Here is a 12,041-nt window from a genome sequence, read left to right on the forward strand (position 1 = left end):
ATCATGAGAGTCTTAATTTCAGGGCTGAGGGTTCGAGCCCTACGTTGGGCAAAATATTCCTGCACTGCAAGGGGTTGTGCTAGATGGCACTCATGTTCCTGTCCCACTCTACCATTTTATGGTTCTATAACCTTATGGTGAAGGTTAGGTAAGAGATGATGATGATGATGATGATGATGATGATAAATTCTATATCACCCTTCATCTGAGGATCACAGGGCAGTTTACAATATAAAAACATAAAAATCTGTAACATAGTAACAAACAAAACGTTAATCCCCCATCACACAGTTTAAAAAGCCATAGATGGTTTAATCAGCCAAAGGCCTTGGAGAAGAGGAATGCTGTTGCCTGGCGCCATAATAATAATAATAATAATAATAATAATAATAATAATGTGCTCCTTTCCCCACATTTCAGATCACATGCTGTTATTATTCTTCAGTATGCACTGTTTGGTTAGAAAATAAAACTGCAAAATTCGGAGAAGTGAGAGTTTTCAAGGCTAGCTGTGTTTAGGTTCGCATTCTGGTTCAAAAAGTGTAAATGAGGTAGTTTCTCATTTAAATGCAAACAAAACCAACCCATCCCTACTCCTATACCCTGAAATGTCCCCTCAGTGTTTCATCCCTCAGTGTTTCATCCAGTCCTAATTTCTCTTCTCTCCCTCCTCTCTGTCTGTCTCTCTGATTCCGTTTCAGGTGCTGCCAGCGATGGGTTGTGTGCAATGCAAAAGGAAGAGGCCCAATAAAACCCCCAGCAATGGCAGCGATGGGATGGCAAACCTGCAGCCTAGCTCCTGCTATGATCCTGACCCTACCCCACAGAACCCCACCAACACGTTCACGCGCATCCCCGACTACAACAACTTCCAGTCAGGGACCTCGGGGCCTTCCACTCCGGCCTTCATGGGAGGGTCCAGCCTGTATCCCAGCTCCCTCCCCATGCCTGGAGCCGGGATTGCAGGTCAGTCTCTCAGGGAAGGCTGCAGCAAGAGGACTCAGGTGTGGTGGGCAGGCCTCTAATCCTTGCTTTGGCTGGGCCAGCCCTTTGGGGCAGGGCTAAGTCATGGGCAGGGGACCCAATTCAGTCCCAGGGCCACATTTCCTTCTCACCAAACCCTTGGGGGCCACATGCCAGTGGTGGGAGGAGCTAGAGGTTAACATGGTGGAGCAATGGATGCCAATTTTACCTTTGTACAGGAGGATGGTTGCTAGGTACACAAACACAACAACACACAGTCCCCTCTATCCTCCAATCAGGCAATCAAGCAGCATGATCGCAGAATCTTAGAGTTGGAAGGGACCCGAAGGGTCATCTAGTCCAACCCCCTGCAATGCAGGAATCTCAGCTAAAGCATCAATGACAGATGGCCACCCAACCTCTGCTTTCAAACCTCCAATGAAGGAGAGTCCACCACCTCCTGAAGGAGACCGCCCCACTGTCGAACAGCTCTTACTGTCAGAAAGTTCTTCTTGAAACTCCCTTCTTGCAACTTGAAGCCACTGGTTCATTTCCTGCCCTCCAGAGCAGGAGAAAACAAACTTGCTCCATCCTCCATGTGACAGCCCTACAGATATCCGAAGGTGGCTATATCTCCTCTTAGTCTCCTCTTTTCTAGGGTAAACATTCCCAGATCCCTTAACTGTTCCTCATAAGGCTTGGTTTCCAGACCCTTGATCATCTTGGTCGCCCTCCTTTGCACACGTTCTAGCTTGTCAACATCCTTCTTAAATTGTGGTGCCCAGAACTGGACACAGGAACTCAAGGACACACGCCAGACAGACAAAAGCACTCAAGAGGAGTAGAAAGCAGGGCCAGTGAGGAGTGTGGCATAGGGAGAGAGCAGTAGTGGCTGGAGAGAGTCCTGAGGGCCAGATAGAGATGCGGGGGGGGGGGGGCGGACACGGCAACACACATTTGATCCTCGCATCTGGGCTTGTTTCAAATGCTTACAAAATTATTTCTGGACAACCTGTTGGATGCAGCCCAGGTGGCGGTGGCATTTCCTGTGGACCAATTGTAATTCAGGAAATACCACGCTCATAGGTAACATACCTGGGGATTTCTCTTCAGTGCAGCTTTTGCTGGGTCTTCTCACTGCCTTTCTGCTGCTGCCCCCTGCAGGTGGAGGAGTGACCCTGTTTGTTGCCTTGTACGATTATGAAGCCAGAACAGAGGATGACCTCACGTTCAAGAAGGGAGAGAAATTCCACATTATTAACAATATGTGAGTATTGGCTTATGGTATGGCTTAAAGGAGGAGTACGGAACGTTTGGCGCTCTAGAGTTGGCTCAGCTACAACCCTCACCAACCCTGGCCCTTGGCCATGCTCACTGGGACCGATGAGAGCCAGCCCATGTGTTCTTATTAATTTATATGCCACTTCCATGTTGTGAACCACCCTGTGCTCTTTGGATGAAGGGTGGTATACACATTTAATAAATAATAATTATAAAATAAGTGGCATCTAAGTGGTTTATGGACACGGGTGGCGCTGTGGTTTAAACCACTGCGCCGCTTGGACTTGCTGATCGGAAAGTTGGAAGTTTGAGGCCCCGCGACAGGGTGAGCTCCCATTGTTCAGTCCCAGCTTTTGCCAGCCTAGCAGTTCGAAAGCATGTAGTGCAAGTAGATAAATAGGTACCACTCTGGCAGGAAGGTAAACAACGTTTACATGCGCTACTCTGGCTTTGCCAGAAGCAGCTTAGTCATGCTGGCCACATGACCCGGAAAAGCTGTCTGGGGAAGCGGACAAATGCTGGATCCCTGGGGCCTGTAAAGCGAGATGAGCGCCGCAACCCCAGAGTCGTCCGCGACTGGACTTAACTGTCAGGGGTACCTTTACCTTTACCTTTTAAGTGCTTTACAGCTATACAATCAGCTACAAAATCCACACCTAATTGAAATCTGTACCTAATAAAAACACACACCAAAACAATCCATCCTTAATTAAAATATACAATAGAACAAACCAGGTGAAAAGAATGGTGTTTAAAACAGTTTAAAAGAAGAAGAAAAATCAGACATTGGGAATTGAACCTGGGACCTTCTGAATGCAAAAGCCTGGGCTCCACCACTGAGCTATTCCTCCACCCGGGTGAGCTGTAGAGTCGGAAGGGAGCTCAAGAATCATTCAGTTCCAACCCTTCCTCGTGGTTTACTGGTTTCTTTTCTTTCTCCTGTTTCTCCAGGGAGGGTGACTGGTGGGAGGCGAGGTCTCTCAACACAGGAGCGACGGGCTACATCCCTAGCAATTATGTGGCACCCGTGGACTCCATCCAGGCAGAAGAGTAAGTATGGCTGCACCTGGAGAGGGGGGGGGGATGCAGGGGGGTGGAAAGGGGAGAGGTGATTCTTTGCTTTTAGCCAGATAAGGAACCTTTTTGGCCTGGCGGGCCAAATCACTTATCTCCACGCATCCCCAGGAGGTCAAGCTTGAGCCACAGGAGTGGGGAAGAGGGGTCTGTTCCCCTACAGGAAGCACGCTGGTGAAGCAGCACCCAGAAGGATTGAACCTCACTCTGCTCTACAGAAGCTGGGGACTTAGACCGGGTCCTCTTCCCCTCTGTCTCCAAGCATTCACTTCTAAATCTTCTTTTTCCAGATGGTACTTTGGGAAAATTGGCCGCAAGGATGCCGAGAGGCAGCTTCTGTGCCATGGCAACCCCCGGGGAACTTTTCTCATCCGCGAGAGCGAGACCACCAAAGGTAGCACCTTTCTCCCAAGGGTCATCTAGTCCAAACCCCTGCGATGCAGGAATCCCAACTAGATCATACATGACAGATGGCCGCCCAACCTCTGCTTAAAAACGTCATCTATTCTCCCTGTAAACAGATCAGGATGACAGCTCATTAAACAGGTCATCTGTGCTTTGAGCACGCAAGGTGTGCAAACAGAAGGGTCCTAAAAGACCCCAGGGAGGACACAAAAATCAAAGTAACTTATGGAAGAAGAAGGTTCATCTCCCAAATAGCTGGGAAATGCAATCCCTTTCGACTTGGCCTAATGGAGTATAGCACCACCTGCTGCCCTGATGTTCAATTATGTCTTGATCATTCCTTTATTATTACCGGTATTATTTATTTATTACATCTCCCATCTTTTCCTCCAAGGAACTCAATGTGGCATACATAGTTCAAAGCTAAGGGGCGGGGCTTCAGAGAAAGGGCGGAACCTTGGCTAGGGACCTGGCTTCTCCATCCCTGGCTTTTGATAGGCTATTCCACAACTGTGCACCAATCAGTGTCTAAGGAATGTTTTCCATTTTGCTTTTGCTCCTCCCTCGGGACCCGCCTCTGCCTCCTGGTCTCCTCCTCCCAGGTGCCTACTCACTATCCATCCGGGACTGGGATGAAGTGAAGGGCGACCATGTCAAGCATTATAAGATCCGGAAGCTGGACAACGGCGGCTATTACATCACCACCCGGGCCCAGTTTGAGACGGTGCAGCAGCTGGTCCAGCATTATATAGGTAGGGTGTTATGGGGAGGGATCAGCAGGAGAACAGCAAAGAAGAGACAGGGACAGGGACTCTGGACCCTCCTCCTCCAGCCCTTCGAGGATCTGGGCGGCTGGAACGTTTCATTTCACAAAGGTCGTCTCCACACCGTACTTGAAATACCCCTTTAAGAGCAATGGAGGACTCTGGGAACTGTAGTTTGCCAAGAGTGCTGGGAGAAGTAGGTCTGTGAGGTCAGCACCCTGAGCAAACTTCAATTCCCAGGGTTCTCTGGGAGAGAGGGCTTTAAATGTATTGTGTGGAGGTGAGCAAAATTAGTGCCGGAGCTCAACTCTGCCTGAAAGTGGTTTCCTGAAATCCAGCGGTGGATGACATCCATTGGCACTGGTGGGACAGAAGGCAGGGAGCCCAACAGTAGGGGGCGCCAGAGCCAGTCTGGTTTTGTCCCCACCCTCCTCCCTGCTGAGTTCTACAGGGGGCACCGTTGAGTCTAAGGAGGAGGAAGCTGATAGGCAGTGCCATGCCCTGGACAGGAAGGGTGACAGGGTGGGGGGACGGCTCAGGTTGGTGGGGCAAAGACCCATATGCCCTAATGGAGCCTCCACCGCTGGAATCCTTCATCCCTAAGCCTAGGACTTGGAAGACTGTCCTTCCTCTTTGCTCCGGTCAAATCCTCAGCATCTCTTGGTAGTGCTGAGAAACTCTGGGAAACTGCTGCCTGTCGGGTGTAGGTTATGGGGATTGGGAATTGCTACTGGCAAATCCAGTGAGTGCAATGGTTTTGCTACTGCTTCAGTTTCTGTGTAGTAAAAGGGCATTTCCCCTTTGGTGACCAACTTGTTCTGCACTGGCTATCTTACTGTTCTTTATCTCTTCTCCCCCCCTCTTTTTTTATAAAAAATGTGTATTCCCCCCCCTCCCCATCCTTGCTTTCCGGGGCTCCTTCTTCAAGAGAGAGCTGCAGGGCTGTGCTGCCGCCTGGCTGTGCCATGTCACAAAGGGATGCCCAAGCTGGCAGACCTGTCCGTCAAAACCAAAGACGTTTGGGAGATCCCGCGCGAATCGCTGCAGCTTATCAAGAAACTGGGCAACGGGCAGTTTGGGGAAGTGTGGATGGGTAGGACTGACCCCGAGAACAGAGGAGACGGAGCCCTAGAGGGGAGAAGGAAGAAGGCAAAGACACCAGGCCGAGTGCCAGTCATGGGGTGGGGAGTTGGGGTGGGCATGCCAACACAAAGTGGCATCCCAAGAACATCCAATGGGCCCTGCTGGACCAGGCCAAAGGCCCTTTTAACGGAGCATCCTGTTTTCGCCGTGGCCAACCAGGTGACTCTGGGAAGACTGCAAGCAGGACTTGAGTGCAACAACTCTTTCCCTACTTGGGAGTCCCAGAAACTGGGATTCAGAGGCAGGCTGAAGGCAGAGCACAGCCATCGTGGCTAGTAGCCACTGATAGCTTTATTCTCCGTGAATTTGTCTCTTTTAAACCCATTCAAGTCTGAGTCCATTGCTATAGTCTTGCTATCAAGAGCTGCTAACGTCCTCACATTATTATGCCTTTTGGGAAGAAGCAGGAAAAAGAGGGCACCTGCACATGATTTAACGTCTTCATTCCAACATGCAAAAGTCACCGTAGGGTGAGATTACAACCAGCCTTTGTTGATTTGTTCGGAGGCGGCGATTCTTCTGAATGCCCGTTGCTGGAAACCAGAGGAGGAGAGAGGGCTCCTGTGCTCAGGTCTTGCATGTGGGCTTCCCAGAAGCATCTCCTTGGCCACCGCGAGAACAGGATGCTGGACTAGAGGAGCCACTGGGCTGATCCAGCAGGCTCTTTGTATGTTCTTATGCTCCATCTGCGCTCAAAGCAGTACGCGTAAATACCAAAACAGTGTGAATACAGTAGTACAGTGCCACTTTATCAATAACTTGGGTAAGAGTGGCCAGGCATTGATTTTCTGGAAGTGATTTCCGCAGGCAACCTTGAACCTGCCCTAATTCTCTCTTTCTATGCAAGTAAAAAAAAAAAAAAAAAAAAAAGGAAATCTATTCTTGTACAGAGAGCTGCTGCTCTAAAAATAAGCCAAGGGCACCAACTAGTGGTCAAAGCAGATACTTCTGCCTGATATAATATGGGGCCTGGTGCCACACTCCTCTTCCTCTCCCTCCTGGGCCCTGTCCGTCCCTCCTGGGTGCATGTGGAATCCATCACTCCATTTTCCATCTCGCATTCTCTCTCTCTCTCTCTCTGTCTTTCCGACCTTCTCCATCCCACCCCATTCCATCCATTACAGAGTACAATGATGGTCTCTGCCACCTACTAACCAGGGTGTGCCCTTTTCCGAAACCCCAGACTATGGGCCTGTCTAAGGACGCTTGGGAAATCCTGCGCGAGTCCATACGCTTTGACAAGAAGCTTGGCATGGGATGTTTTGGAGATGTGTGGATGGGTAAGGTGGGGGCCTTCCAGGGTCACGCTGTAGCTTGGAGGGCACATAAGTTGGAGGTGGGGCGGGGGGGGGGGGGAGCCCATGGAATGAGAGTGCATTTTAGGATCAGGCAACTTTTTTGGGGGGTGCTGCTGATTTTACACCTAGGAAAGATCAGTATCCTGCCTCATTTGGAAAGGCTGTAGCTCAGCAGCAGGACAACACGTGTGTTGTATGTTGAAGGTTGTAGGCATCACCCAGGAGATGTGAACCTGTGGCTCTCTGGAAGTTGTTGGACTCCAGTTCCCATCAGCCCCTGCCAGTGTGGCCAACAGTCAGGGATGGTGGAAGTTGTAGCCCAGAAACCTGCAGGTGACCCACCCTTCATCTAGTCACTGGCATCTCCCGTCACAAGGATCTCAAAGTGGAAAGGCAGGGCAAAATCTTCTGCCTGGAAAGGTCTTCTGCTCCTGCTAGGCTTCCTGTTCAGAACAGGACTGGACTAGGTGGCTCAGGGGGTCTCCCTTGGTGCAGACTACTACTCGTAGCTTTTAAGAGCAGCGAGTCAGTGCATCGCACCCTGCAGGGCTGTGATGTTCAGTGATCAGTCCTTGCAAGTACAGGGTTTAGTATTGGATTTGCAACTTCCTGAGAAGCAAAACTCTTCGTTTCTTTTTTTAAAATATAAGTGCCGCTTTCCAGCCCTTGCTGCTTTCAGGCCAGAGTCAGAAGCAGTGAACTCTCAGAAGCAAAGCAGGGAGGGCGAAGGCAGGGGTGCCAACTTGAATAAAATATTGGGGTGGGGGGGGGAAGAAGCTCCAGCCAGCATAATCTATCAGAACAGTGGCAAGGACCATCAACTTCAAGGCCCAGCCCCCTCCAACATTTTATTGGGAGGGGGGCAAAGGGACCTCAACAACAAAGTGTTGGCTCCTATGGGGCGGGGTCATGATTGAGCTGGATTTCCATTGCTCGGGGACTGAGCCTTCCAGTGTGCTGCATAGTTCCTGGCCCCTCCCCTACCACTAGCAAAACAGAACAAATGAGAAGGACATACATGTACTGGAAAAGGATTGCCCTTCAGCTAGGAAGCTAGACAAGGGTGGAAGCAGTGGAATTGGCCCTTCTGGGTTGGGGTTTTCAGCATGAGTGCATTCCTTCCATCCCACACGTTTCACCTCTCTGCTGAGGGAGCACCATCCTGATCTGGCATAGCTTCCCCGTCCCATCCATCTCCATCTCCATGTGGGTCAAGGTGGCAGAGCGCAAGGGAGTGCTCTCGATCCGGTGGGCGTCCCCCTCAGTGACTCTTGCCCGTGCTTCCTGCTGGCTCCAGGGACCTGGAACGGCACCACGAAAGTCGCGGTGAAGACGCTGAAGCCAGGGACCATGTCTCCGGAAGCCTTCCTGGAAGAGGCCCAGATCATGAAGCGCCTTCGGCATGACAAGCTGGTGCAGCTGTACGCGGTGGTGTCGGAGGAGCCCATCTACATCGTCACCGAGTTCATGAGCCAAGGTGCAGCCATGCTGGTGTGGCCAAGGCCAAGGCTGGTGGGAGGGCGCCAAGGCTTCTGGGTGGAAGGCAAGCAACTAGCTGCAACCCAGGGGCATCCCAGGAAGCTCAAGGGCGGGAGATTTCAAAACGGGCAAAAAGAAGTTCAACTTTGTATTACGTATTAAATGTATTAAAATAATACATTTATTTTAATGTATTTGATTTTTGTTAGAAGCCGCCCAGAGTGGCTGGGGAAATCCAGCCAGATGGGCGGGGTACAAATAATAAATATTATTATTATTTATTATTAACTTTGTACAGTGCATGGTTTAAACTATGGAACTGGTTCCTGCAAGGTATAGCAATGGCCGGCAATTTGGCCGGCTTGAACAGGCTATTAGATAAATCCATGAGGGGGGTGTCACACCTGGGAATGGTAGGGCAGGAGGCTGCAAAGCCCACAGTAGGTAGAGCCACAGTCACTGATGGGGCACAGATCATTTATTCTAGCTTTGTCCCTGCCCCCTTCCCTGCTGAGTTCTTCAGCAGCAACTTTGGGACTAAGCCGACAAACCACAGTTCCCTGAGAATGGGTGTCAGAGAATGGAAGTTTCCAATTCTCCTTGCAGTTGAGAAAGAGGGAGGGACTTGGCGGAGGGAGAGCATGTGAGCCTGAGATTTGTGCAGGCTTGTCCGTGTACCAGGGAACTGTGGTTTTCCCCTTATGTTTGAAATGGAATTCTGGAAGTTACCGGGAGGTCAATGGTGTTGGGTCCCTGTGCAATTGCAGCCTTTTTAGTTCAGTTATAAAACCACTGATGGCCTAGCCCAGCGGTAGTCCACGTGATGCCCTGCAGATCTTGCTGGATTCCAACTCTCATCAGGCCCAGACAGCATGACTCATGGTCAGGGATAATGGGAGATGGAGTCCTGCAGCACTACCTCTGCACTAACCCAATTGTCTAGTCTATCATGGAAAAGTTCATCATATGCATTCAGCCTTTCCCAACCTGGTGCCCACTTTGCAATATGTTGTTGGACTGCAACTGCCACCGCCCCTGATTATTGGCCACACTGGCTAGGGCTCATGGGAGCTGGAGTCCAACACCATTGGAAGGGTGCTAGATTTAGGAAGGCTGGTAAGACTCATTCCCCAGCTGCTCGCCAGCAAGGGAAGGCCAGTGGCAGGAAACTGGGCATGGAATGTAGACCGGATAGAGAAACTGGGCGAAGTGGTTGATGGGCAGCTGCTGCTGGTAGGTTATTGGGAAAAGATCCTAACAAGATGCTGGTCTGATCTCCTGACTCTGCCCTTCAACAGGGAGTTTGTTGGATTTTTTGAAGGATGGCGATGGCCGGTTCCTGAAGTTACCTCAACTGGTAGACATGGCAGCCCAGGTAACTGGGGGTGGGGGGCAGTTGGGGAAGCTACATTTAATTTAACAATAAAATTCCCTAGACAGCTTAAAGAAATGCAAAATAAGCAAGCATGCCTGTCATTCAGTCTCATTCTTTTCTTTAGAAAGGGGTAATAGACTGTATGACATCCTTCCCCAACAGGGTGCCCTCCAGATGTTTTGGACTACAATTCCCATCAGTACCAGCCAGCATAGCACAGCACAGCCAACATTCAGGGGTGATGGGAGTTGTAGTCCAACAGTGTCTGAAAAGACCTTAAGTCGGAGGAAGGCTAAACTATGAAGATGACCCTTGGGGCAATGAGCGACGTCATTTGAGTCACCCACCTCCCTGTTGCATTCTCAATTCTCCACCACCCAAGATTGCAGCTGGAATGGCGTACATTGAGCGGATGAACTACATCCACCGGGACCTGCGTGCTGCCAACATCCTTGTGGGCGACAACCTAGTGTGCAAGATTGCTGACTTTGGCCTGGCCCGCCTCATTGAGGACAATGAATACACAGCACGGCAAGGTAAGCTCCTGGAAACATACCATGTTAAGAAACCCAAGATACTGTCTTACACCAAGTCAAGAGTATTTGCCCATCTAGCCCAGTATTGCCAACTCTGACTGGCAGTGGCTCTCTGGGGTCTTGGGTAGAGTTCTCTCTCATTGTCTCTTACCTGGATGCGCGAGGGTCTGAACCTGGGGTTTTATGCATGCAAAGCAGGCAGGGCCAGCACCAAAGGTTGACATGGCTGGGCATCTGCTGGGGCCCCTATGGAGTGCCCTATGGATGAATTGGGCCTGCCTGGAGATGTGTTTTGTGGTGGTTTGGTGCTGGGAGGTGAGGGGGGCATTCCCCTTCTGTGCCATCTCAGCATCTTCTCCCATCTCCCTCCCCTGCCAGGTGCCAAATTCCCCATCAAGTGGACGGCCCCAGAAGCTGCCCTTTACGGCAAGTTCACCATCAAGTCGGACGTGTGGTCCTTCGGCATCCTCCTGACGGAGCTCGTGACCAAGGGGCGAGTCCCCTACCCGGGTAAAGCCTTCCCCTGTCTGGAGGGATGGTCCTGACCGTTTTTGGTTTCTCTCCATTTCTCACTTTTTCAAATCATAAATTCAGTTCTCGACATTTCTGCAGTAATTTGTTTGTGTGTGTTTGTGAAATTTCTCCTCTGGAGAATTCTATGGTGAATTTCTCCTCTGGATCTCTCTGCTGAATCCTGCCCAACCCCCTTGCTCTTTTTCTGCAGGCATGAACAATCGGGAGGTGCTGGAGCAAGTGGAGAGGGGCTACCGCATGCAGTGCCCCGGGAACTGCCCTCCGTCACTGCACGAGCTGATGGTGCAGTGCTGGAAGAAGGAGCCTGAGGAGCGCCCCACCTTTGAATACCTCCAGTCCTTCCTTGAAGACTACTTCACTGCCACAGAGCCTCAGTACCAGCCGGGAGACAACCAATAACTGTTGCTGCAGATGCCAGCAGGGACCATGGACAGCCCATCCCCTGGGGGCACTCTGGGACTTGGCTCTCCGCAGAAACAGACCTCTCCCTCCCTGGAGCAGGGGCTAAGGATCCCTTTTTGTACAAGTGGGGTTGGACTCCTATTTCCTTCTTTCTTTATCTCTCTCTCTCTCTTTTCCCCGCTTCCCTTTTTTTTACAATTCCACACCGAGGTTTTTTAATTGTGATTTTTGTGTTTTAAAGTTCTGCTTCTTCTTGGGCGACTGCCGTGCTGATGATTTTTTGGAGTTAAGAAGAGGACTGTGAGCCAGGGGCTCGGGTTAGCAAAGGGAGAGAGTGGGTTTTGTACAGTACATCTTTGCTTAATAAAGTTTCCTTCCCCCAACCCTCCCCTCCCTTTCCCTCCTATATTGTTTTGGAACATGATAGTGCTCTTTGGACAATAAACAACCCTCTCTTCCCTTCCCACCAGCCCTGGTGCTCCCAACTCTCCAAAGGAATGAAGCAGGCATGGGGAACCTCTAAACTTCCAGATGCTGTTGAACTGCAGCTTCCATAATCCCTAGCCATTGGCTGATGGGGATGGGTGTGATGGGAGTCCAGCAACATCTGAAGGGTTGACAGATTCCCATCAATCCCTGGAGAGTAACCCATGACCTTATAGAGGCTGTTGGTCCCCTAATTCCCATCTGCCCCAACCAGCATGGCAAGAGTTCGGGGAGGATGAGCGTTGTAGTTCTGCAACATCTGGAGGACCCCAAATTATCCAGCCTTGGCCTGAATTGAGTG

The 12,041-nt window shown here is 50.6% G+C and overlaps 1 protein-coding gene across 3 annotated transcripts in view; it reads left to right on the forward strand.

Annotated features, from left to right (window-relative positions):
• FGR (FGR proto-oncogene, Src family tyrosine kinase) overlaps positions 1 to 11,716 on the forward strand; it is a 52,982-nt gene extending 41,266 nt beyond the window's left edge. Inside the window, exons 3-13 of one of the 3 annotated variants that reach the window (XM_033157888.1) lie at positions 702 to 966; positions 2,128 to 2,230; positions 3,196 to 3,294; positions 3,609 to 3,712; positions 4,326 to 4,475; positions 6,755 to 6,910; positions 8,226 to 8,405; positions 9,706 to 9,782; positions 10,165 to 10,318; positions 10,697 to 10,828; positions 11,043 to 11,716. In XM_033157888.1, coding sequence (XP_033013779.1) covers positions 714 to 966; positions 2,128 to 2,230; positions 3,196 to 3,294; positions 3,609 to 3,712; positions 4,326 to 4,475; positions 6,755 to 6,910; positions 8,226 to 8,405; positions 9,706 to 9,782; positions 10,165 to 10,318; positions 10,697 to 10,828; positions 11,043 to 11,251 — 1,617 coding nt within the window. In that variant the 5' untranslated portion in view covers positions 702 to 713 and the 3' untranslated portion in view covers positions 11,252 to 11,716. Of the gene's footprint in view, positions 1 to 701; positions 967 to 2,127; positions 2,231 to 3,195; positions 3,295 to 3,608; positions 3,713 to 4,325; positions 4,476 to 5,415; positions 5,581 to 6,754; positions 6,911 to 8,225; positions 8,406 to 9,705; positions 9,783 to 10,164; positions 10,319 to 10,696; positions 10,829 to 11,042 lie in introns of all 3 variants that reach the window. The other 2 variants (XM_033157887.1, XM_033157889.1) reach the window with 2 other exon arrangements.
• The last annotated feature ends 325 nt before the right edge of the window (positions 11,717 to 12,041 follow it).

Source organism: Lacerta agilis, chromosome 8, assembly GCF_009819535.1.
Source record: "Lacerta agilis isolate rLacAgi1 chromosome 8, rLacAgi1.pri, whole genome shotgun sequence".
Taxonomy (NCBI): domain Eukaryota; kingdom Metazoa; phylum Chordata; class Lepidosauria; order Squamata; family Lacertidae; genus Lacerta; species Lacerta agilis.